This window comes from Zonotrichia leucophrys, chromosome 4 (assembly GCF_028769735.1).
Source record: "Zonotrichia leucophrys gambelii isolate GWCS_2022_RI chromosome 4, RI_Zleu_2.0, whole genome shotgun sequence".
In the NCBI taxonomy this organism is placed as follows: Eukaryota; Metazoa; Chordata; class Aves; order Passeriformes; family Passerellidae; genus Zonotrichia; species Zonotrichia leucophrys.
The window spans coordinates 36,181,924-36,208,116 of NC_088173.1; the positions used below are offsets into that span (position 1 = coordinate 36,181,924).

The window sequence follows — 26,193 nt, forward strand, 5'->3', positions numbered from 1 at the left end:
TTATTCTCAAATTCAAGCTTAGTTTTTGCTTCTAAATGTGAGCAACAATCTGAGGAGGCTCTAATCAAAATGGTGCATTAACTTCTCCCCTCATCCCAACTTCTTCAATGTACATAACCCAGCCTGCATAGTTATGGTCACAAAATATTAATATAATGTACCTCTTCCTTAGCAACAGCTATAATGTCAGGGGAATGCAGCCCATAATAATACAGCTTGATCTAGAAGCACAATAAAATATAAATAAGCTTGTTCCACTTCAGTGGCACACAGGATTCCACTGTGAAGGGCCTTCATGAATTTAGAAACCTCATCTTCTTTTTACTCTCCAACACAGATTATTTAGAAGAAGATTTATGGGCACACATTCCCTTTTATTCCTGAAAATGAAATGTAATTGTTTACTCAGTAACAGTGTTATTTTGCTGCATGTCTGCTAGTAAATTTGTGGGCATAACAGTCACACACACACTCATCTGTGGGAAGCAGTGTTCATAATGAGATAAACATGAACCCAGGACTCTGAGAAAATCTAAAGGGGAGACTGCCATGAGAGCATCCATAGTTGTGGTCATTTTCTAATGAATAAAGCCCAAACAATTTTCTCAAAAAAAAAAAAAAAATCAAAAAACCAACAACAAAACAAACAGCTGCAGTGAATTACTGCTAATTACCATGATTAATCTCTAAGCCTTTCCCTGTACCTATCTGCAAAAACCCCAGTATCCCAAGCTGGGTAAGGGCAAAGTCTTCTTCCTGCCCCAAGCCCAGCTGTTTTTCTCCATCCCCGAAAGCTCCTTGGCCAACAGCCCCACAGCTGCTGCACCCTCACGCATGCTGGCCCTCCAACCCTTATAATTACAGCTAATCAACCTTTCTATAAGTTCTTACAAGCAGTAAGATCTTTCAAATACTGCTTCTTGTGAGCTTTTGAGGAGAACAAACTACATCAAGCCACTCTGAAGGCAGCAACAAACCATTTGGAACTAGAGGATAGCAGTCCTTCTCTTCTGAGCAAACACTGCGGTTTTCAAGCCAAATTTACTTGGCTGAAAATCATAAAATATGAGGACTCTTACGAAGGAGCCAAGTTACAATCTTAGCATGGTGTTCCATAATCAGTAAATCAGTATTTAGTAAGCATTTATTAAGGCTAGGATTTCCAAAAGCATTTTTTAAGAGTGAGGTACACAAGTCACAGGTATAACTTTCTCTCTTAATGGATTATATCACATCACTAGGATTCCTTGCAACAAACAAGACACAAAGAAAAGAATCAAAATTCAGCAATTCACTTTGAGGAAATCCAGGGGCCAAAAAAGCCTCAAAATCCAAACATTTTATAAAACATAAAATCACTGTCTCTGGTGGAAATCTCTCATTTCTAATAATACCTTATTCCAAGGACCAAGTGCTGAAAAAAAAAAAACTGCTTACCTACAGAAAATCCCAGTTCACAGCTGAAGAGCCATCAAATAAACACAAAAATCTTTGACTCAATGCTGTCAAGAGTACTACGTCTGAGCCTAACATGATTTGCTTGTATGGGAAATCATCTGCCAGCCTTTCTACAGCACTGCTGATTAACTTCTACAAGAACATGGTAAAACTGTATTTTTACATTTTACTGGAAGACAGACAGACTACACCACTGGATAGCCCAGGTCTTAAGAAGTTGCTGTTCCTAACTTGTCATTAACTAGAATGTTTTTAACCTTTCTTTTGAAGGGTTGATTTGCTTTCTGTGAATACATCATCCACGTAGTGAAAAACAACTGCAACAGAAAATCACAGACTTATAGAATAGTTTGGGTTGGAAGGGACTTTAAGGACCATCTGGTTCCAACTCTCCTGCCATGGGCAGGGACACCTTCCACTAGACCAAGCTCCTCAGAGCCCTATCCAACCTGGCCTTGAACAGCTCCAGGGATGGTACATCTACAGCTTCTCGGGGCAACCTGAGAATTTGTTTCTCACATCTCTTTCAGTTTAAAGCCATAATCCAAAGTCCTTTTGCAACAAGCCGTGATAAAATCTTTGTCCCCATCTTTCTTGTAGGCCCCCTGAAGGTGCTGGAAGGTCTCCTGGGGGACTTTCTCTTCTCCATGCTGAACAAACAACACCAACTCTCAGCCTGCTTTCATAGGAGAGCAGCCTCAGACCCCTGCTCATTATACACTATAACACATTGCAGCAGTATCACATATTATAATATTAATAATAAAAATGTATAGAAGGCAATTTTGCCAGCCTGATCCTTTGAATTTGTATCTATTTGTGAATATACACAAGCTCTCCACTGAACAACTGGCAACACACACACATATGTTTCCAGAAGAATCTCTAGAAAAATAGGGCTTTCATATCCTCCATCCTTCCAGGTGATGATGACACAATTCAGTTATGTCACGGAGCCCTTCTCTAGACAGGCCCCCACATGACACAGTGCAAGAGACAACACAACACACAGCAAAGGATGCAGTGGCAAATCCTGGCTTTCCAGGGGCTGAGCTCCTTGTGGCAGGGGGCTCTCACAGGAAGGGCTACCTCCCTTCATGTGCCTTTTTAACATCTCTGGATGTGTAAAATGAAGGCCAGTTATGCCTCTCAATCAAAGCACTGCAGACCAATCCTAGTCTCCTTCACACAGGCATGTGGCTTAGGAAATCAGTGAACCTGAAATTTGATCTCTCCTATGATTTATTTGCCATCTTCTCCCATTACCCAAATACAAATATAACAGGCATTTTTCTGCAGCCCTGAAATGATTCAGAATTAATACCAGATGACAAAATGGACCATGTACCAGGAGGGGAAAAGTTACAATAAAAGCTCCTTCCCATTAATGGGACCATTCATTCATATGCCCACTATTCCACAGGGGAGCTGGACATAAATTATGTATTTGACATCTAGTTATAGACGATTATATCTGACATAATGAAGTTATAATGGAAGGAGTTTGCACATTGTTTGGTTATTAAGTGCCCATTTCTTGTCCCTGCACCAGGTGCAATGGTGATAGGCCATACAAATCATCCAGAAGAAATGCCAAAATGGGCTCCCTTACTGATAAAGCACCACACATGTTTATTAATTTAACAGCTTGTCTTATGTCTCCCCCATCTGCTCATTTAAAACAGTTATTTGCCCTATAAATATTTCAGGAAGAGAAGTGTAGCCAAAAATTAGTCTGGCAGAAAAGGAAAAAAAAAAAGTTTGAGAAAGGGTCTGATGCTGCATGCAGCACTACACTCTTTTCACATTGAACTGGTTCAACAGCTTTTTTTCAAGCTGGTAATAGGACATTCACTTTAGATTAGTGATGCTTGAGGGTGCACCACCATAGCTGACTCTACTTTCCAGCTGTTGCCACTGTCAGGTGGGTGAAAATTTCCACCACTGATGGCAAGTGGCAAAACCCAGTGCAGCAGAAAACAAAAGCCACTGTCAGAAGAATCTCCTGGGTGCCTGTCCATTGTTATAAATTACACTATAGCATTGGCTAGTGCATTTATGTATTAGCTTTTGCCTATCATTATTAATCACAAAGATTTTGATATGGTGCAATTTATATTTCCTTTTTAACTGCTTTTCGGTACAGTGCAATTTTTCAGTCTATGTATGCACCATATAGCTTATATGAATAGTAGTTTGATAAATATATTATATCTTAGGACGTAGTATAATATTAAAATAGATACTATGTGATGTTAAAATGCTTTTATGCACATAACTAACTCAGAGAATAGTGTAAGATAATTAGGTGGTTTCTCACATTTGTGGACTATCTTATGATAAGATAGCAGTGACAAAAACCAGATCACCACAAGAAGAATTTACCGACTCTTCAGGGAGTGTGAAAACAGCAGGATGTAGCCATGAGAAGAAATAAAATACACTGATTTAATCTGAAGGATGGCATGCAGACAAGTCCAAGGTTAAAACCAAGCAAAAGAATTCATGGAACACCTAAACTCACAGGAATATCTGAATATGCATATACTCTTATGAATATGCATGTACCCCCTGTAATGTAACAGTGTCTAGAGAACACTGTTTTAAGCTAATGGTGTTGTTTTTTGCCCATCACCAAAAACACCTCAGTGTGGGTGTTTGTTCCTTTTTATCCCTTATTAAACTTTTAAAAAATCTCAAAGAGTGAGCTCTGTTTCTCACATACATTTTGAGCTTAATCAGGTCACACAGTGGCTTCAAATGGCCTACAAAGAGTAACATTTCAAGGCATCTTTAAATCACAGTTCAGGCTGATCTCCATAGCAATACTCCTTTACAAGACAGTGGCTAGCTGGTAAAAAGAAGCTTCTTAGAAAGTGCCCTTTTATAATTTTTTTTTCAGATAACTAAGAATAATGGAAAAGGTGTTAAATATCACTCAGAGTGTTCTTCTCCCCTTCCCCAAAATCCTTAAATATTTTCAAGTGTAAATACTTTGATCAGTTTCCACCAGCACACGGGAGTTGGCACTCCTCTTTGAGAGACTTTGTTAGCTCCAGCTTTCTGCTAGAGCAAATGCTGTTATCTTATAAATAAACAGCCATGCCCCAAGGTGCTCCTGTGCAGTGAAAGCACACATTCCAGAGGAATCAGAGCAACAGTTCAGCACCACAGTGAAAACCCAAACTCCTTCTGACTGTGGAGAGCTACAGGATGCAAGCTGGAACCTTACTGATGGCAACAAACAAACTGGAGAAGTACAGGCTGGCTGCAAGATTTCCAGGAGCTCAGGTATGATACTTGTTAGCCCCATACATGATATCGAATGACAAATTAAATATGGAGCATGGTTCATGTCCAAAGCAGCTGCCTGCCCTAGGAACATCAGTGTAGTCCAGGAAGGCACACATCACAGAACAGACCTGAGCCACAATGGGAGATTTTCGGAGAGCTCTGCATAAAACTGAGAAAAGCATTGTATCAGAGCTCATCCATCCCTCCACCATTTTCAGGACCAAAATAAGCTCCGTATCTGGCAGCAGATTCCTGTATCCTTCTGCATCGACACCTACCACTCTGCCCAAAACCCACCACATTGCAATGTTGATCTGTTTAAAGATGGATATCCAGCCTTGAATGAGGCTGTCTATCACAAGGGGGAAAAAAAAACAAAACCAAAATCCAGAACTCAAACAAAAAGCGAACAAAAGGCAAAGGAACAAAACAAACAAATCTCTGCAGACAGATTCAAGAACGGACTTTGAAACAAGGCAGCTGCAAATTCACAGTACACGAGGCTTGTAGTCATTGCAAAACCTTTCCACGGATGGTTCAGCTGTGGTGACAGTCACCTCCCTTCCACCAAACTGGTGCAACACGAGTTTCCTGCATGCCTCTTCCACACTGCCTTCCTAAAAGCCACATGGGATAACAGGATGGTCCTGGCTTCCTGCAATGAGCACTCACAGCACATGTAGGAATGAGGGGGATGCTCTAGTGGGCTCAGGGCAGCCACAAAGGGTAAGTTCTGAGAGATGTCATCCTTGGAAAAAAGGCTGAGCAAAACCAAAGAACATGACCAAGAAAGAGCAGGACACAATACAGCACCCCAGAATTGCATAGGGAAAGGGGAATGAGGGTCCTGAGCACGGGACACCCCAAATAGTATTCCCTGCATGATCCTTTCTTGGCTTAAAGGCATCAAATTTTCCTCTCCCCTGGACTCTTCCACCTGAATTATGTGAGGAAAATAATATTGCCTTAAGAAGCTGGAAACATATAGTTAACCCAGAAGGAGCAGGATGAGTAAAGCAGAGGGACACTGTAAAGGACTCCTGAGCTGAGAGAATGCCTTCCCCAGGGGGACTCCAGCAGAAAATGAAAAAGTCTGGAAACAGAGGGTGCCTGGCGAGCATTGGCTCACAGCAGGCAGTCCAGGACAGCACTTCTCTCTCAGTGCTGGACCAGAGAGGGAGAGGCAGGCAAGCTGGGGTCTCAGGGCCGGGTGAGCACAGGATGTGTGACCCCAAGTGTCAGCTTGAATTAAGGCAAGGAGTGCCACTGGGCCTTGCTGCCCTGCACTCCCCTTCCTCTGGACCTGGGAAGGAGGGCTGGGGATGTGCAATAAGCCCAGCTGTCAGATCCTCCTACATCATCTGCAAAGCCATCGACCCTCTCGGGACCTTTGGGAGGGGAAAAACAAATAAGACCCAGAATGCACACTTACAAAAAGCCTACTCTATTTTTGGTTATAGGATTTCACTGTGCTTCTGTTGTGTTCAGGAAAGGTTCTCCCACAGAGACTGCAAATGCAAAGGAGGGAAAAATGGCAGAATGGATCCAGGTTTTGAAGAAAAAACCACAAAGGGACATCTCCCACTGCGATGGAAAAGAAAGGTGCAAAACCAGCAAATCCTCTGGCTCTCTGATATGCTGTCTAAGGACTAGGGCCAGATTCTGTGTTGATGGAATATGAACCTGATAACTGAGGTTTACAGGAAAACCTCCCACAGTGCCTTAACATGGTGCCACAACAACATCCCTGGCTAGAGAAATCTGCACAGAAGGATAAGAATTTCCAGTGCCTCCTTTATTTGGTATTTATTTCTAGAACTGGGGATCAGTCCAAAGTTTTGCTTATCAGTTAGTGTTTAGGAAATGTACTGACTTCAAGCATATCAATCTCCAAGATAACCACTCTCTGGACTTCAGCTTAGAAGGAAACCTTTACAAAACATCAGCTCAACAGGGCAGGAGAGTTTCTTGGGCTGTCTAGCTTTAAATGCCAGGCATACATTTCAAGTTCAATATGATTCCACATATAGGTTTAAGATCTACTTCTACACAGCTTTAAAAATTGTTTTAGTGCACATACTTGGTGTGTTTAATTCACCTCTTTACTGTGTTTTAGTACCTTGCAGAATTTGAGAATTTAATTCAATTTTAAATTAAATAAACATTTTATATAATTTATTGCTATATATGATAATTCTATAAAATCCCTTTCTAAGCCAGAGTATCAGTGTGACTCATCTATGAAACTCCTTGCTATTGTCAGTAACCAATTTTAAACACTGGTTTCATCTTCAGTCTGTGATATCACAACCTAAGGTTTCAGCTGTGCCTGGAATTATTCTGTACAAAGAGGGTGCAAACACTTGCATAAAAATCAGGTAGTCACATCCAAATTGTTGGATTGAAAGGAGGTGTAAAAATGGTAGTTAACAACGCTTCATACACGGAACTGAATTTACAACGGCCTCAAATTAAAAAGCGGGTGGGGACTAAGAGGTGTCTTGATGAAAAATGCTGATTCAAGGCTTCATTTCTATTCAGTGATGTACAGTGTCATTACTGGGTGGCTGCACAGAGCAGTGGCTCAGAGTAATTACCCTGTAATGCACAGTGACACTAATGTACTAGTAAACTACTGCAGTTTATACTCTATTCACCACCAGAGTCAGGACTCTGAAAGGCAGGTAAAAATCCCCTGCATGCATAAACAATGTGTGTAAATGTCACCAGTGATAAAATTTTTAAAAAGGAAAAGGAAGAGGCAGTTACAAATAAATCTGTCAGCTGAGAATTGCAACTGCATAGACCCACAGGAGCAGTAAAGCTGTATTTTTTTCAGAATACAGGAAGGAAAGATGCTTCTCTTAAAGCATCCTACCCAGGTTCTATTTCCATTTATTACAATTAAAACTGTATGGTGGCTGTTTCTTTTTGCCACTCTGAGTGCAAAGTTGGCTTGCACCAGGTGCTCAGCTTAGTGCAAGGGTAAGCATGGAGGGGAAATGAAGAGCATCAAAGGAGCAGCCAGAAGCATTAATGGTTTATGCTGACTGTCATAATGCTGCTGTGGTTTTAGACATACAACTACAGGAAATGTGAGGAACACAAGCTTAAGGACAGGTGTTTTTGACTTCTTTGTTTAAAACAGCTCTTGTGGATGAAGCTTGGAACATGACCCAAGCATGCCATAAGGTGTCAGAAAAAGCCGACAAACAAAAAGGAATTATGAGCCTAATATACTTATGGGGAAAAAATTATTACAATACTCTAACGGATTTTGGATGCTGAGACTAGAAATGAGGCAGCAGGGCTACACATCCCACATCCCAGGGCCAGAAGAAAGCCTTGCTCTTCCCCCAGGAGACAGTACCAATTACCATGTTTTTAACAGCCCCTAGTCACCAGCTAATAGACTGATGCCTCCAGAGCTGGCTTTCTCTCTGGCCTTTTCCTATTAAGTTACACAAGAGTATTCAAGTCCTTTTACCAGCACACAGCAGCAGTAATATCAGTTCTTCTACCATGAGCAGCTCCTTCTTTAAGATCTCTCAACCAGGGGGGAGGAGGCCCTGGTGGAAGCTGTCAGTGTAGCAGTTTATGTTGGATAAACTCCATTTTACCCTCTCTGCAAGCACTGCAACTGTTCTGCCTGACCCACTTTGCCCTGCTCCTGGTGGCACTGCCATTTATCTTGTGGAGGTAGCTCTGCCCTCATGAACAGCAGATCACTGAAGAGTTTTGTCAGTCTTTAGCTCTTTCAGCTTGGAGGAGGCAAGACACAGGTTCTCTGTCCTGCTGCTGTTCCAGCATCCTTCAATATTCTACAGTCTGTTCAGATGCCAAGGCAAGGATTTACACTGACCTATTCTATGTAAGCTCTGATTCATCACCTCAATGACAGACTAGAGCAAGAAGGTCCTGCAAGTCATAACTGTCTCTGCCTCACTAGAGTGCTCGGCCATAAAAGCAAGGTAGTAAATTTTACCACAGAACTGGAGGTTTTCAAATCACTTAGAAGCAGCTGATGATCTCAAATGCACATGTCAAATCCCAGGGTACTTAAAGCTGAACGTAGGTTGTGGACTACCAAAAGATTGTGCACAACCAGCCTGACTCATGGCAAGACCAGATTTGGAGAGAGAACTGTGAATCTGGCATCCTCACACCACCCAGCACGTGGTTCCACCTCACATTTTTCAATTAAGAGCAGTTAGGGAAACGTGCAGACACAAACACACACCAGCAGCCTTACAGTGTTGTGGCAGAACGGTGACAATCACCATACAGGTAGATTTGGTACTCTTTCTGTCACTGTAGCACCCTTGGAAGAGTGGGAAAAAGGGAAAAAAACCCCAAACCTAAGGCATAGAATATCTCTATGCTATTATACTTTGGCTGTTCTCCTCCTTCCCTTTTCTTCCACAACATTCCCGGAGTTTGATGTTAATATCCAGTTGCAGATAGACCAAGAAATCCCTTCATAATCCTGTACAATTTTTGCTTTGCTATCATTTATTCCAAGAAGAACAACCTATTTACTTCAATATCATACCTGAATATTGGCCAGTCTAACCAAGAGGAGCAAAGGGAGGTGTAAGAAGTCTGCACCACCACATATGCTTGCTTTGGAGACAATCTCATTTCCCCAGGCCTCAGGGGCAAACACTGGGGACTCAGCACTAGGGAATGATCGTCCAAATGGGGCAAAGAAATCAAGTGCTTGCATTCATACTACTTTATTTGCACCTTTCAAGCCAGGTACCTGTCTTAGCAGGGCTATTCTGGACTAACTCTGTACAAATTGGCTACTAGCATCACTCCCAAGGGCAATCAGCCCACCTAAAATTTAATTCATCCTCTGTAATGAATGTCCTTACCAAGTCTAGGAAAAAACCCCTCAAGCAACAGCAATGAGGACTGAATCTAGGCTTGAACCACTGTGCAACCTTTACTCACCTGAAGGGCAGTGGAAATCTGCCTTCTTGAACTCTGCCAGCAGCTGCCTGTGCCTTTGCACTGCCATTAAGAAGGAAAGGTGCAAGACAGAGGGCAGGACCTACAGTGTACCTGTCCCTGCAGGAGTGAACTAGTGGGGAGAGCAAACCACCCTGTGAAGTGATGGGATGTTCAAAGTTACGCAATGGGACACATGGGACACGGTCAGCCTATGTACATCTCTCCTGCAGGAATTAATCTGCTCCCCTAATTAATTAATTCGTCCTTGGATGGAGTGTGACAGTTTGGCCATGGAGGCTCGGTGAACAAGTGAGTGATAACCACCCATGGCTGTGGCTGGTTTGTAATGCAAGAATGGAGACTGTCCCACTGACTCACCCTTGGATGGCGGTCTCTCCAGATCCGAATCCAGGTGGATCGGTGGGGCAATGTAGGAAACCTGCCCGTGGTGAGCCTGCCCTGTGGACAAATAAGTGGTTTAGTTCTGCTGTTTCCTACAAAGATCTATCAGGGCTACAGTCAAATACACAGCATTTGGATTCAAAGCAGTCTCACAAGTATTTTGTTCTGTGTGTTTTTCACAATGAACTTCCCATTTGTGGAGGCACCTGGTGACAAGCTGAAATCACTTCCATCTCTCACTTCTTTCTTGCAGAGAGGGGTACTCTGGTGAACTTTAGTTACACCTGCTTTACCACTACTACATATACTTTACACCATGTTCTCCTGAAACGTTTTTTCTCTCTCTCTATATATATGCTATGGAAGAGAACCCAATTTCATACAAACCCATTCAATCTGTTAATCTCACTTCAGGAGGGAAACAAGTGTTCCTATGTCACAGCCATTTTAGAAGGAAGCATGGCATGAAGCACAATCCCACCTGTTTTTCCCACCTGCAGGAGACACACATATTTTTCAGAGCTCAGCATTGCTTTGACATGAGTGGAAGATGTTTTTGGTTCTCAACATCATCATGCAGTTTCTCAGTTGCTAAAGACTCAATCCTTTTCCAACAATTTGGAGGTAACTATATCAAGAAACTTCTATTTATAATAAAAACACTTTTTTATAATTCATCTATTTACTGTACCAATTTACAGGGTTGTTAATCTGTTCTTCTAAACATGGAAAGTTAATGACACATAGATTATGATAACAGTTAGAGTAACCTTCCCATTTCAAGTAATATTCGTTCTGCAATAAAAGCAGTTGATTCCTCTTAAGAGACACATTCCAAATAATTAATACAGCTCCCTGTTGACACTTGCTGTTGTTGCTCCAAGCAATTTCCAAGCTAGCGTCACAGGCAGAGGAGCAGCAGTACAGTCTTCAGGCTTCTTTGTAATGACATCCAGGAATACCACAAGCACAGTATGCTGGTACACATAATATGTTGAAAGCATCTCTTCAGGGAGATAAAATATTAATGAGAAAGGGGAGAGGAAAAAAAAAAGAAGTGTATCTGAATGTGCAGGTTATGTTTACTGCTTTACACTGAGGATGACTCAGATAATTTGCATTATTAGCCATTACAACAACTGGACGTAATTCAGGTTTAAAATCTACCGACACATCATAAATTCTGTATTTGCTTTAACATGGGAAATTTGCTTCAGGCGAATCCATAGCAAACAACAAGTCACTCTGCTTTCCTCTCCTCGTTTACATGTTAAAAACCCATTTGATGTCATTAGTGAGCAAAGTCATCATTTAATAGTGCTCGGTTCTGCAGCAGAAACAAGCAGCCGGTCTTCTCTCACTCCGAGCTGCTCAGTGTGCAGGATGATCAGCGCCCTTATAACACAGAACAGTCTCCTCATTTGCTGCATCAAAGATGCCACTGAAATGTAAAACAGCTGAGCTTGGCAGGAAACTCTGGAAATCACCTAGCCCAGCTCAAGGGCAGCAAGAGCCCATAGCAAGTGTCCAATCTGATTTCCAATATCTGTAAGGACGGAGACTCCACAATCTCTCTGGGCAATCTGTACCAGTGCCTTACCACCCTCATAGGAAAAGAAAAAAAAAACCAGAAAAGCTTTTCCATTATCTGCCTGTAAGAAGAGCCTGGCTCCATCTTTTTTATTCCCTGTCATCATGTACTTCTACACATCAGTAAGATCCCTTGGATGATTTGGTCCAGGCTGGATACTCACAGCTTTTCAGCCCATCCCCACAAAGAGATGCTTCAATCCCTTTATCATCATTATGGCCCTTTGCTGGACTTGCTCTGAGCACAACTGCTGACACATGGGTTTAGGGTTTTTTTTGTTTGGTTGAGTTTTTTTTAATCACCTGTTTTTCCTGGGAACAAACCAAAAATAAAGAATTATTCTGGAGGCTTAAAGGGCTACACTGGAGTAAATAAGATACACCCACATTACATGAAAGACTAAAACACATCTGTAAGTTTGTTTAGACATTCGCTACAATTGAGTAATAACTATGGAAGCTTATTATTGCTTTATTAAGGCTTTTACTTTATATGGAGGAAGCAGTAGCATCAAATGCTCTCTAGTGATAAATGAAACAAGTTGCAGAAAGCTTTTATCTATTTGCTGCTGATGCAAAAAAAAAAAAATAAAATCAGACTTCTGTTACTACTACTACATACTGCTAAAAAAACCCCCAGACTTCTGTTACACTGCACACTTCTCTCAATGCTAATAAATCAAACTTTGGGTTATAATGTTCCTTCTCCAAAAAAAGCTATGCAAACAATTGTTGTGATTCATTTTCTGGGCATGAATGCCAGTTCACTTGTTCTTCAGACTCATCAGAGTGTTCAAACTGGAGAAACAAAGGGTCTCTGCTATTACCTTATGAATATTTTTAATCAGCAGAATCACATTTTTGCTTTGGTTTTACCATTATTGCCAGTGGTGACCTTTGAGACAGTTGAGGGAAGGGAGGCAAGGGGAAGAAGAAGCAAGGCCTGACAATGGGGCTGGTGCACAAGTACATGGTCTCCTTGGCTATAATGGCATTAAAAATGCTGCCAACTCACTCAGTTGAAAAAAAAATTACCCAATGTACCTATGAAAGGTTTTGAGACTGATATCACTGGTACAGGTCAAGCTGATCTCAAAGACTGACAGAACAAGCTTTCCCAAGTGAGGCTGACTCCCAGTCCCTGTGGAGTGAGTTCTGCAGTTTCAGGTGCTTACTGTAAGCCCCAGTCCTAGCAATGAGGGACTCCCTCTCTTCAGTTCCAGCTGCTGCAGAAAAGCACTTTAAAAAATGGATGTGAGAGCCTTAAAAATAAATAAATAAATAAAAGGCAGAAACACACCAACACTCCACAACTGTCTCTCCAGTCCTTCAGTTGTTTTCTCTGCATATTGAGTCTGAGCTGACAGTGATGCAGGAAAAAGAAAGAGACTTCTGATAAACTAACAAAGGTCAAAATGTCTCTGTTGCTGATGGGAAGTTAAGCACGCCTTGTATCAGAACAACTTGCATGGCCTTGTCCCAATCCCACCCTGCCTTTACCCATCTGCTCTTTCTGCAGCCAGCTCCCAGGTAAAAAAGTAAACAGCAATCAAATGTAATCACCAAAGTAATGTTTGATGAAGCTGCCAATTTTGCACCTACCAGCTCAGGTTGTGTTCTGTTTCCTTCACCCCTCTTGCCTGAAGAGGCCTGTGCCCATGGTTCCCTGTGAGGGATAATGCTGGAAGACAGCTGTGGATCATCCCTGACCTGCTTTTCTCGCACCAAAACATAGGGATGCAGGGTGGGCCAACACTGCCTAAATATCAAAAATATCAATCCCATCTCAGGTGAGACAGGGCAAGCACAGGTGTGGCACAGGTAGCCACAGACCAGCAGTCTTCATAGGAGCCAGGCCACCTGCATGCGCTGTGACAATGTGAAAAAAACCCCCATGTTTGGTAGAAACAATTTTGGGAGCAACAATATGGATATGACCTTCAAAGTCTATCTGGTGACATGCCCTCCTCAGGTAGAGGAAATGAGAAAGATGTTTGTGAATTAGAAAAAGTGCTTGACTGGCCATTATTTTCGGGTCTGACACTTAACAGATACACTGCATTTTAAAAAGCCAATAACTTAGGAGAACAAAGATAATGTTTTGTGAAGGCTGAAGGAAACATAATAGCTTGGCCTAAGGGATTTTTTTTCTTTCCTGTTTTTTTTAAAAAAGGGATCTGGATGGTCATAGACAGAAAATAAACATCCACACATCTTCAAAAATCTGCCCCTAAGTGATTTAGTCATCTGTAGCTGCAATGATATAAAACTACAGAAAAAAATCTGCAAATGCATGGGCTAACCAAGAAAAGTAGCAACAAAGAAGTCTCATGTGTGTATCTATTGAAATCACTTCCTCTTGATCCTTTTTGGAAGCATACCCACTGTTTTTAGTACCTGAGAGAGAAGGCCTTCCTCCTTATCCTGGACCGAATTTCCAGTGCTGGTGACATTTGATTTTTTTCAAGTACAATGCACACTGTCACGTGTGCACTTGGGAAACTTTTCTGACTGGCCCCTGCTTATTTTCTACCTGAGATTTTCCAGTGCACTACCAAAGAGAAAACCTGAACAGAAAACATAAGACTGAAAGATTCAAACCCCCAAAAGCAAAGGAAAAAAACCCCAACATTTACAAGGCTAAAAGGCCTTTTAAAACATTTGGTGACTTGTCTCCTAAAGCCCTGGTGATGCCATGGAGACAACCACAGTCACCTGAACGAATGGCTCTCCCTTTTCCCTGCTACTCCTTTGCTCAGTGCCCATGGTGGGTATGGACAGTTGTGCACGTGAAATGCAGTTCTGCCCCACACCTGACTCACATCCAGCAGCAGCAGTGAGAAGCCACCAGGAGATATATTTTTTTAAACAAACATCCTTCAGACTCTTTGTTCTCAAGGGATGAGAGTCCCTTTTCTTTGCTGTCCTTATCCAGAGGTGATCACTGCAACACATTTTTTTACTGTCATGTCAGATTACTCAGATTTCCACCCATTTTCCAGCCTATTTTAGCATTCTTTTGTCTTCCACAGGTTCACCAGTTCCCAAGATCCTTTTTTAGACAACCTAGTCAGCATTTCATGCAGAGGATTTAATTTAATTTCGTGCTGGTATCTCTGATGACCCGTGTTCCCAGGTACTGCCTCTCCTACACCCCCTCTTGTCTGCACCTTTGAATGCAGGCACCTCCATGGATTTAATCCCTCATCTGTTTTGTCCAAGTCCATTTGCTTGGATCATTAATTAGGTAATACCATGAAACCACATGTCCATTCCTGAGCCTTTCATTTCAGTTCTTCATATATTTTTACTTTATAAAAAAATAACAATAGGATGGACACATACTAGGTATGCAAAAAACATTCTGAGAAAAATGCTTGGAAAACATAATGACAATTTTACTAATATCTCTACAGATAAAATATTCTTTACATACTGTGGCTTTTCTCCCCATGTAACTGAAAATAATAATTTTTAAAAGCAGTCTAGTTTGCGATGATTTGATCTATAAACTACAACATTACTTTTTGGGAACATTTATGTAATTCTGTAAATGTGAACATGATTTTTAAAACAATCCAATTTATTCACTAGCAAAAGACTACATACACTTTGTTGGAGTCTAGGATCATCATTCTCATCCTCTCTCATTTTCAAAACTAGTTAATTTTTTCTTGTCCTTTTTTCTCCCCTCTTTTTGAATCCCATAATATGTAGGCATATATAAAAACATACGCAAAGAGAAATTAAAAAGCTGGTGGGCTTGTTAACAAACTCTTTTGACATGCCATTAAACAAATTTAATTCAGACCTATTACTCTGCATATATTCAGAGTTCTCCGGGCAGCCTTTTTGTCTGCCTTTCATTTACAAAACACCATTCCCTCACTGCCCACCCTCTTCCATTTTGCATTAAAAGCCTTCTTTTTAAATAAAGCTTTTATAAAGCCATTCTCTTCCTCAGACGTGTCAGAGTTAGCACAGATTCTGTCCACTGCTTCATTTATTCATGGCCTTTTATGGAGTCTCTCTCTTTCATCTGTACATCTCTCTTTCATCTCTCAATGCCCTTTTAACTCCTTAGGGTAGCAGCAACTCACGCTCTCCCTGCTCTTCCCTCGCTCCCACGGTCATTTCCCTGTGCTTCCCTCCAAGCCGTGGATGCTTCTGAGTACAAGAAAACCCTCTTTTCCAGGAGGAGCTCTCTGGCTACATTTCCCTTGCCATTTTGCCTCTTGTATTTCATACCAGAAACTATTTAAGCAAGCTTAAAGGCACTGCAGCAGGACAGAGGAGGGTACTTGCAGTGCGGCTTCCATGAGGGACAGCTGGCTCCTGTCACACCTGCCTGCTGAAAACAGAGGGTACCAACACCAGTAGCCTCAGTGGGCTATGGCTGAGTTTCCCAGAGCTAAAGCAAACTCCAGGCTCAGTCAAAGTAGCTGGAAATGCGAAGACGACCTTGGCTGCGAGGAAGAAAGTTCAGAGAAGAATGCAGGGAAAGGGGTAGACTGGGGAGATGTTTGGCTAAGTCCCTGTCACGCATGCATCTCATGCTTTAGAGAAAATGCAAATCCAAAAGCAGCATCTGGCAGCATGCCTACATAAGGAGAGGTTGGCCTAGACTCTTCTGAGATGTTACTATTCCTATTTTTAATTTGTCACAACAAACAACGCTAACCATGAGAGGAAGGACATCAAAGTGACCCTTTTTGATGACCAAGCTGTCCCTCATGTGACAGCCACTACCTGGGAGCACCAAGGATAGGTTTGAGCTACAGGAGAAAATAAGGACTAAAATAGGAATGGGAATGGGTTAAAGCCAAAGGAATGGGTTAAAACCTGAGTATTAGAGCAGGTAAAACAACCTGAAGCTTTTCACTAGTGGCAGATATGTATTTTCCAAGGAGTATTTAGGACTCAGAAACTCATACTCCAGCTGAAGTCAGAGGTGAATGAGCATCTTAAAGTCACACCAAGATTCCTCATTTTGATGTGCGATCATCATAATTTGTTTTTGGATGAACCTCATCCTTCTATTAAGGACTTCAAAACATTTGAATTTAGCAGCACCTTGGTTCCAGTGATGCTCTGCATCCTGCAGTGCACACCCCAAAACCTACACTGTGCTACGAGAGCCTGGTAGAAAGGCTGGGAAGAAAGAAGAACTAAAAAAACTGGGAAATATTTCACACGTGCCATGATAATTAAACTGTGTTAAAGATCTCCTGTCTCCCCTGTCCCCCAACCATAAGGCAGCAAGGCTGCATCCAGGCCTGGCTTGCCCCAGTGCCCAAAGCAGGACCTGCCCTCCAGGGCTGCACTTTTTTTGAGCTCATCTCCCCACAGGCTTGCCCAGCAGGCTAAAGAAACATGACATGTTGAATTTTCCCTCCCCTCCCAGATGTGCTCACTGTGCTATGAAATACGATTTATCAGCCACCTGTACTGAAAAACATGGGAGAGGAGGAGGATTTTGGTGCAGAGGGAACAGAGGGATTTGGAGCAATGCAGTCCTCAGAGCCCTGGAACAGATGACAAATATTGGTCACAAACCACCCAGAGCAGGTTTAGCAATGGCAAATACAGCAAAACCAAGAAAGATGTTTTTTAGCCACCTCTCAGAGATTGACTTCGATATAAAGAGCTGAGTGCCTGCTGTCCTTACTCTGTTCTTGTCCCAAAGTCAAACAGGATGTTCCCGACCTCCTCAGTGGGTCAAGTCCAGCCTGTTCTGCCCCAGGTGTGCCTGAAATGACTTGGCATGGAGAAGTTTAGGGAAAATCCAGCCAAAGCCATCCAGTCTATCTCCTGCAGAGGCAAAATAATTCCTTATATTGCTTTGAAAAGTATCTCCTTGGGGCTGTCCACCTCACACTATCAGATGCTGAGCAGCAGATCCCATAATCAGAAGATTTTGCTTTATTTTTCCCTTTCTTTCAAGGGAAGGAATATTGCTGACTATTTCTTTTTTTCCCCATCTCTTCTAGCTGGGTGCAGCTCTTAATCAAGGCTGCAGCCTCATGTTAGAGTGAACCATTTCACAGCACTCTCCTCTCCCCTGTGGCATGGCCAGGCATTCCCATCTCCTCTCCTGGAGCAGATCTGGCAATTAAGGCAAGCACAGGGCGAGGTAGAGCTGATCTGATGGAAAATGCCCCACTGAAAACAATAATGACTTGTTTTCCACTGGCTCAATGAGCAGAACCAATTCAGGCTGCTGTGGCAGCAGTGCCAGATCTGAGGCATAGGAAAGGGGAAGAATAAAAGAGCCAGGGGTGGGATGAGGACAGCTATCAGTTTAACCACAACAAAAAGCCACAGCTGGGAACAGTGGTGGCATTGTATCTGGACTGCCCCTCTAGTCCCACACCAGACTCTCTCCTTGCCCCAGGGAGACTCCCACCAACTGCAACCTTCCCTCACTGCCTTTCAGACAGCTTTAAATTCACCTGCCAGCATAATTTAAAGAGCAACTCCAGGTCAAGGGGTTTAATGAAAGCCAAATGCATTACAGCACACAGCTCCTCAGAGGCAGAGCTTGGGACACAGCCCTGTCATTCTCTTACTGATGCCACTCTTGTTCATGCAGAAGGGGGAGCAGTGGGGGAGAAGAAGAAATCAGGCAGAAGCTCTTGCCATGCTGGGCTTAAATTTCAGTGGCAAAGCATCCAGGGGGTTTGTCAGAGAAATCAGCTGAGATGCTGGATTATGAGGTAGGAGACATGTCCAGAGCAGACAGGTAGATCTGTGAGTCACCAGCCTGGAGACAGTAATTGAAGTGTCTCGTGGTTTTAGATACTGTGTGATGTGGTCCAAGAATTTGTCACTCTCCCCTGCCTCCATTTGTGACAGCCTCCAGGAGATGTCCCCTCCAATTTTGTCTTTATTTTCCAACCTTTATATCTCTCCATTTTCACACTGTACCTCCCCAGTACTGCCTGTACTTCTGCTGTGAGCCCCCATTTCATCACAGCCTGATTCCCTGCCTCTCAACCTGCATCCTCCTGTCCAGCTTCATCAGCTCCATCTTCCATTGCTATGTGGCCAATACAGCATGCAAACCTTAAATCTTATCTCCCATGGGTCTCTGTGACTATTCCTGCCTGAGACTGCAGCCCAGAAAGGGCTGTCAGACAACAAAGCATAAAAGCATTTTCTTCTTTACAGGTATTTTTCATCAACTGCTCTCCTTAAGGAAGTGCAAAGATGAATAATCTGCTTTCCCTGTGGGTCAGTGCACCCCAACTGCATTAATCACTTCTTTTGATCTGCATCAGGAGCCCTGGGACAGGCAGTGCTGCCTGCCTGGCCCTGCATTCCTGCCAAGCCCCAGCAGTGATGCAGTGGGACACTGCAAGAGGGGATAGATTCCATCTCAAAGGGAGTGATCAAGCAGCAAACGAGATTAACACGACATGATTTGATGAAGAAATGAAACAAGAGTGGGTATTATGCTCTGTGACCTAAAAGAACAGGAATCTAAGCCATCTTGTCTTTCCTTTTTTATTTTTTCTCTTTTCTTCTTTCTTATCTTTCAAGATAATATAAGGTATTTCTCAGCATGAAGGACATGACTGCCTGTAGAGAGATTTTGACAACTCCCCTCTGAGTGCTAAAATGCTGTCAGCTGAAAAACTGAGCTGTTTGGGCAAATTGATCCAGCTCTGACAGACTTCCTCTCTGTTTTCATGTTTTCTCTCTCAATCAAATGCCTCCTAAAGAATCCATGTTTCCAGTTCAATGTCAGAGAAGAGGGGAGAAGAGGGGAGATCACCTGCTTTTGCTGCACCGCTCATCGTTAACCTAGATGGATGAAGAAACCTGTGAGGAAGAGGAAGGTCTCAGAAGTCTCTTGCACCTCCCCATTGCGCACAGACACAGGGTTTGAACACAACGGTTTCCCCAATTCACATATATAGTGACTGCATATGGGCTTTCTGCCTGCCACTGAGGACAGAGTCAATACAGTTTGGGTGCAGGCATGAGCAGCAGAGAAAGCTGAGATTATAGGCCTGAGTTTCTCTCCAATGCCAATAACAGGCAAACTGCTGGATCAGCCATCCGAAGAAAGCCTTACTGGAGTTTATTTTTTTTTAAATAATCATTAGGAATAATTTTCCTCTTCCTCAGCCCAAAGAAAATGAAATCAAAGCATTTTTAAACCTGGTCCCTAGCTGTGAATAAATCTATAACCTTTCTGCATCAGTGACAATTCCGAATACAATTTTTGATGGCCAAATCCTGGGAGCACTCTTACCACTTTACAGCAAAGATTAAGCATGCTCCTGTCACAGTCAGTAAAAGAGCATCTCTTCCTATCACCTCGGTTGGGAGCTCCAGAAATCTCCAGTCCTCTACAGTGAAGCAATGCCAAGCAGCCCAAAGTGCTTAGCAAAGACAATTTGGTGCTTTGTTGTTTCTGCACTCTTTTCACCTTTGCATATAACACAGTTTTATAACTCAGTGACTGCTGTTGTGCTTATAGGGTCTCCCTCCAGTTTTTTGAGCTAAGTATCAAAACATTGTGATGTTCATTTCTCCTCTTTACCGATCTAAAGAAACCCATGCTCAATGTGGCCAACTTTCTGTTTTTTAAGACTTCTGAAGCAGAATTACTGGTTTATAGATTCAAAGAGATTTGAAGTCTCTAGCTTATGAATTTTACTTCTAGTAAAGTCAACTATGGACTTTATAAACTTCATTGTGTCCCTTTTCATTGCTTGACAAAGTCAGGAATGACACAGAAGATTTTACTGTCAGTTCCCTTCATGCTGTCATTCTACAATTATTTATTTCCTCACAGCCAGGGAATAAGAAGTTTGAAATGGGTCAGAAACTGCAGAACCTTCAGAAACCAGCCCACAACCTTCTGAATAACTGTGCATGGAACACAGGTTTATACAGCCAACATCTACAGACCAGATGTTTCATACAAGGTCAAATATAATTTTTTAGTATCAGATATTCTGCATTTGGGACCTGCATTCCTTAAGGCCTTTCAAGCATGTCTTGGGATTATTCTTATCTTAGTTCCCATGATGTTACTGTAGGCCTTTGGATGACAGCTTTGATTATAAGTTTGCCCACTGCCTAGAACAATAAGCTCCTGATTGGTACTCCTTGAATAATACAAATTAATTCTCGCCTGAGCCTCCCTCGCCCTGGATGAATCATGCTGGATGTCTGCCTTCTGCAAGGGCAGCAGACAGGTCTGCTGGGGCACTGCTCTGTCTGCCAGCACTGGGGCAAGGGTCCTGAGGCACTGCCAGATTCCCTGATCCCAAGGACCTGGCTGCATACGTGCAGGGGAAGGGGCTGTTACACTACATCACTTCTGATCTGCCTGTCAGGCCCCCCAGAAACTACAGGAAACATCCAGCATGACTGAAAATGAGACCACAGAGTCTGAAAACTATACCCAGAAGGTTGTGTGTTTCAGCCCAGTTGAAAACTGTTTCAGCTTGTTCTGCTTCAGGCTCCTGTTCTTTGCAGTAAAGTATGCTGCTATAAACTTAATAGACAGCTTTAGCTTAGAGTATTTTCCTTTACAACAGACATTATTCAAATTGTCCTTAGTCATACATTCCATCAGCTCTGAAACACCCTTTAGACTAGAACCCTTTAGTTGCTTTAATGAATGTACAGATTTACATATTCATATATACTGGCCCTGACCACCACTTCAAGCTAAACTTCCTCTAACAGGCTAACCCTTAACTTTGCACTTCAGTTTCTTAAATAATCTCTTGACCGAAGAACTGACAAATCCAAGCTTCAGTTACGTGGACAACCTGGCCTCTTATCAGGGACAAGAAGCTCTCTCTTCACCCTCTTGTGACCCAAGCAAGAAAGGAAGAACACTCCTATTTCTGATTAGGTATCTGACCCATGTGGGATTCTAACTTCTGCAGAATTAGCCTCACACTGAACCCCAGTAACGACCACCTCATTGTTTAGGAACGCAGGATGGATACATGGTTTTTTTACCTTGACTAGAGGAAGAATAGAGCAACCCTGCTCAATCCTTCTTTTGTAGGGTTACATCTAACAGCACTCAGTGGCTTTGGGGATACTCAGAGGGAGGTGTGATTTCTGGGTTGGCACCTTGGGATTGAGTGCAGTCTCAGTAATATCAGCCATTCCAGCTCTGATTGACATGACAGTTCCAAGTAACATTGGTCAAATGGCTCGGTGACCGCTACAGCAAGAATTGTGTGTACACAAGCATCTGATAAAAGAGTATTTTGCTTTTGGTAACTTGCATTACAAACTAGCCCACTTGCTGCAGAGGGATTCTAATACAGCATAATCTGCTTAAAGAAAAGAAATAGAAGAAATAAAGACAGAAAATTTCCAGTGTGGAAGTACTTCTGACCCCACCATGCCATAATCTGCTTAAAGAAAATAAATAGAAGAAATAAAGATAGAAAATTTCCAGTGTGGAAGTACTTGTGACCCCATCATGGCAGTGACACCTTCAGAACAGTGTAATTCAGCTTTCTAAATCTAGCTGTAAGTCCTCAAGCAAGGCAGCTGAATACTAGGCAAGCCTCAGCCAAAGGTTCACCTCCCTTCCACAGCCCCTGTGGATGGAGAAGAATGCCGCTGATGGAGGTGGCTGTGCTGCTCCCTATGCCAGTCTGCCCTTACAAAGTGTGTTAAAGCTCCTTGGCACAGGTTGCTTCTCTGTGCTGGAGTTCAAGCTTTCATTGTGCTTTTCCTCCAGGGAAGTCCTAATTAGAGATGGGGTTTCCTTCTCAAGTTACTGAATTTGAGGAATCATGCTGCTGTTATTTACAGGCAAATTAAACAGGAGCAAAGATGGACAGAGGGGAGGAATGGAGTGGGGGAAAATGTCCTGGGGTGCGGGGAGGAGAAAGGAACCCATACCCTGATGCATCCACAAAAAGGACAGAACACCTTCACAGAAGGCTGGAGACCTTGGCATCCAATCCTGAATCCCTGTGGTCAGGGAGCAAGTCCTCTGAAAGCTTTTCCTTTGCAAGATGCCAGACAAAAATCTCCAATTAGTTTCATAAAGATGAGAAGCCAGATTGAAAGCTGCCTGTTATTTGACACAAAGGTGGCTTTCTGCTCAGGATAAGCAGAGGTTTAGAAAACACTGAAAGATTTTCATTAAGGTGTGGGAACAAAAGAAGAAAGAAAAAGTGGAGGGCAACAAAGTATCTGTGCAGTGGATTGAGGGCAAATGCCTACACTACCTGCTTCATAAGATGGATGAGCAGGGTTGCAGGTTGTCCCTAGGTACCCAGTCAAGCTGATTACAAAAGTTACAAATGACTGGAACAAGCTTAGAGCACCCAGGACAGCTAAGAAAAAAAAAACAACTGTGAAAAAGCCTCATTTTTCAGATGTTTGAAATGACATTCTTCAAAAGTCAGTGCTGGGAAGACATTTCACGTTCAGTCTCAGGCATGCACAAGTCAGGAGCGGCAGCCCTAAATTCTGCAATTACATCCTAGGACTTTTAAACCAAAGGAAAATAAAGCCCACAAGAAATAATAACTATTACAGATTTAGGCTTTTCTTCACTGTGCCTCAAAGTCTTCAGGACCCATACTTTAAGGCTTCTCTTTCCACTTAAAAATGCAATATGACTTTTACACTTTTCAACAGAACTGAAAATCCTGTGATCACAGAGACTCTGGATAAACCATACCTGAGCTCAGCAATGCAGTCACTAGCACTGACAGCCCTGAAGTTGCACTTCAGAGGGCAAATTGTAGAGCTGTCTTTGTGAAAATTTCTGTATTCTAGAGGGCATTTAGAAAATAAAAGCAGAACACAGTCCCAGAAACCCAAACTCCCGGTGGTGATCCGGTAACAAAGTCAGGCTGTCGGATTTGGCACTGGAGCAGATGAGCACCCATGTCCTACCAGCTATGCTGGGATAACCTCTCAAGGAGGTTTGGGATGAGCTGGGCCTGGGAACACCCCTGCACAGTCACAGCACCTGGGCAGCTGCAGTGTGCTGGGATTCACAGCACCCTGAACCAGAGCCAGACGTTTCAGCTGCTCAGGGTGTGCACAGGACACACACACACAGATCTGCTGAGACAGCTTGAGGTGTTCAGCAGGAGAAATCATATTTGAAACAGCGAGTCAGGTTTTGATTAAACTGGCAATTAAGCAAGCAAGGAGCAGCACGCCCTGGGGCTGCAGAGATGACAAGACAAAAGACCAATTCCTTTGGTGGAGCAAATGGCTGCAACTTTGCTGCCTTCAGCAGGGCTGCACTTTTCCTTGTGAGCTGTGGAGCCAGCCCTCCCCAGCCTCAGACAGGACTGTGATATAAATAGTACTGAACTGCATTCAGCTGGGAAGAAGCCATGGTGCAGGGAGGCAAAAACTGACACTCTACAGGGATTTGCAATGCAGCATTGGGCCAGCAGCAGCACCCATCTTCTGTGCTTCTATGGATTCCTCTCTCAAGCTGTTGGTAGACTTCTACGAGGGCAAAAAGGTAGCCGAGCAAATACCTGGTGCCACCCTCTGCCCACCAGAAGCTGGAAAGGGTCTTCAAGCCTGTTTATAAAATTTAGCCCATTTGTGATGTTTTCTGAATGAATATAATACTTTTCAGTGAACTCATGCATCTTACATTTTCAATGGGCACAGGACAAAGGAGAACTTCATAATTCTGTTATAATCTCCCCAAGCTGATGATCATCTACCAAAATTTCATTAAATAGGAGGTCTCCAAGATGAAGAACTTAGGGTCATTTTAGGTCAGCAGTCCTGCTGCTCAAATTTTAGCTAAGAAAATTGTCAGAGGCAAATAATTGCATTGGAAACATCAGAACTGATCAGTATGTTTAACCAAAGGATAAGCTGCAGACAGTGATTGTGTAGACAAACTTTGATATTAGCAAAACCTGTGTGCCCTGGTCCACATCTAGCTTCAGATCAAAGGTCCAGAATTCAATTTAAAATACCATGAATGCAGCACTAACATGCATAGAGAAAAGCAGGTGATAACCTTACTGTGGGGTGCAATGAAATAAGAAAATATCATGACTGTCTGAAGATGACTTAGAACGCTGGATAACTGCTGTCATTATATTCCAAGAGTTCTATTGTCATTACATTGCAAGGGTTCCATATTGCTAGAGTTTTGTACCTCCTTGATGTTTCTCATAGGCACCTCCTCCACCACTGACTCTTCCTTGTCCTCACAGTCACCATCTAACTCCAGAGCCCACCAATCCACTCTTTTATAACACTGTTCTTACTGGCTGCAGGTGTGGCCTGTTAACATCAGGCCTGCTCCTGATCTTTAGTAATTGGTTCAGCTGCAACTCTTTAGGGGATAAGATTACATTCTATACCACCTTCATTTACCCACACTGTATCCCCCTACAGTTAACAGTGAGCATCCAAGCACTGAGGTGAGACTCTGGTTGGAGGAGGAGGATCCCACAATATGAACTGGAAAAGCAAGCTCTTAGAATGGCAGAAAATGCAGAAAGAAATTCAGCCCAGCTCAAGAAGATGCAGGCCCTGGATCGGTTCCCTGGAAAGATAGCCTGGAAAGGCACCAAGGGTGATTTTTAACTGAAGTCCTCTGTGCTTAGCTCTCACAAAAAAGGCCATACTGACAGTTAACTCCACTGGTTACCTCTCTCTCATCCCTCCACCCCGGCATGTGACATTTTCCTGCGTGTTTCAGCTCCCTTTGCTGGTTTGCTCTCAGTGTGATGCACCCAACCATCAGAAAACCTGGCACAGGATGCACTCCCTGCTAAATGCCAACCCCTCCATTCCAGCCAGGAGCTGAATCTCAGCCCATGCATCTAGCAACACAGATGAAACACAGAGCTTCATCTCAGCAGACAAATAAACACTGGGCAATCCTAGTTAACTCTGGATATCAATCCTATCCCAGCCAGGGTGAAGCACAGAGATCTGCTCCCTGTGCACAGCTAAAGCACTGATTTTTATATAGACAAATATATCACCACTGGGCACAGTTACAAAATGTATCCTAACATGAGATTTATGAAGATAAAGACTCCCTTCCAGAATTTCAAATAAGTAAATCACCCAGTAATTTGCTTGGCATGATTGCTCCTTTTTCTCCCAAGGCAAAATGCAGGATGTGTGATTCATCTTATTACCCAGTGGTCAGCAAACCTGAGACTCCTTGGGCAGTTCAGCAAGCACTGCCCAGTCTTTCCAAAATTTCCCACTTGCAGATGAAAGTTATGAGCTATGAGAAAGGGCAGAGAATGAAACAGACATGATATAGCCATAGGGATAGCTAGAAAAACAGGGAATATTCCTTGTTACATGCCCTCTAGGTAGATAATCTACTCTTTCCCTGCTCTGCCTAAAAATGCAATGAATCGAGGATACAAGGCTCAAATCAACAGCACATCATTCTGGAAAGGCTGAAAGGCCATAATGTCAGTTCATACCAGAAAAAGAACAGGTCAGAATAACCTGCTCACCAAAGGAAATTATGATGTG

General features: G+C 42.8%; 1 protein-coding gene across 25 annotated transcripts in view; it reads right to left on the reverse strand.

Moving 5' to 3' along the window:
* ADGRL3 (adhesion G protein-coupled receptor L3) overlaps positions 1-26,193 on the reverse strand; it is a 498,089-nt gene that overhangs the window by 131,452 nt on the left and 340,444 nt on the right. For 24 of the 25 annotated variants that reach the window (XR_010439890.1, XM_064711138.1, XM_064711142.1 and 21 more), the window contains one exon: positions 10,087-10,167. The exons of the other annotated variant lie outside the window; for it this stretch is intronic. Coding sequence is in view for 23 of the 24 variants with exons in the window: in XM_064711138.1 (XP_064567208.1) it covers positions 10,087-10,167 (81 nt within the window). In the remaining variant the exon portion in view is untranslated. The remainder of the gene's footprint in view (positions 1-10,086; positions 10,168-26,193) is intronic. 25 annotated transcript variants of the gene reach the window in all.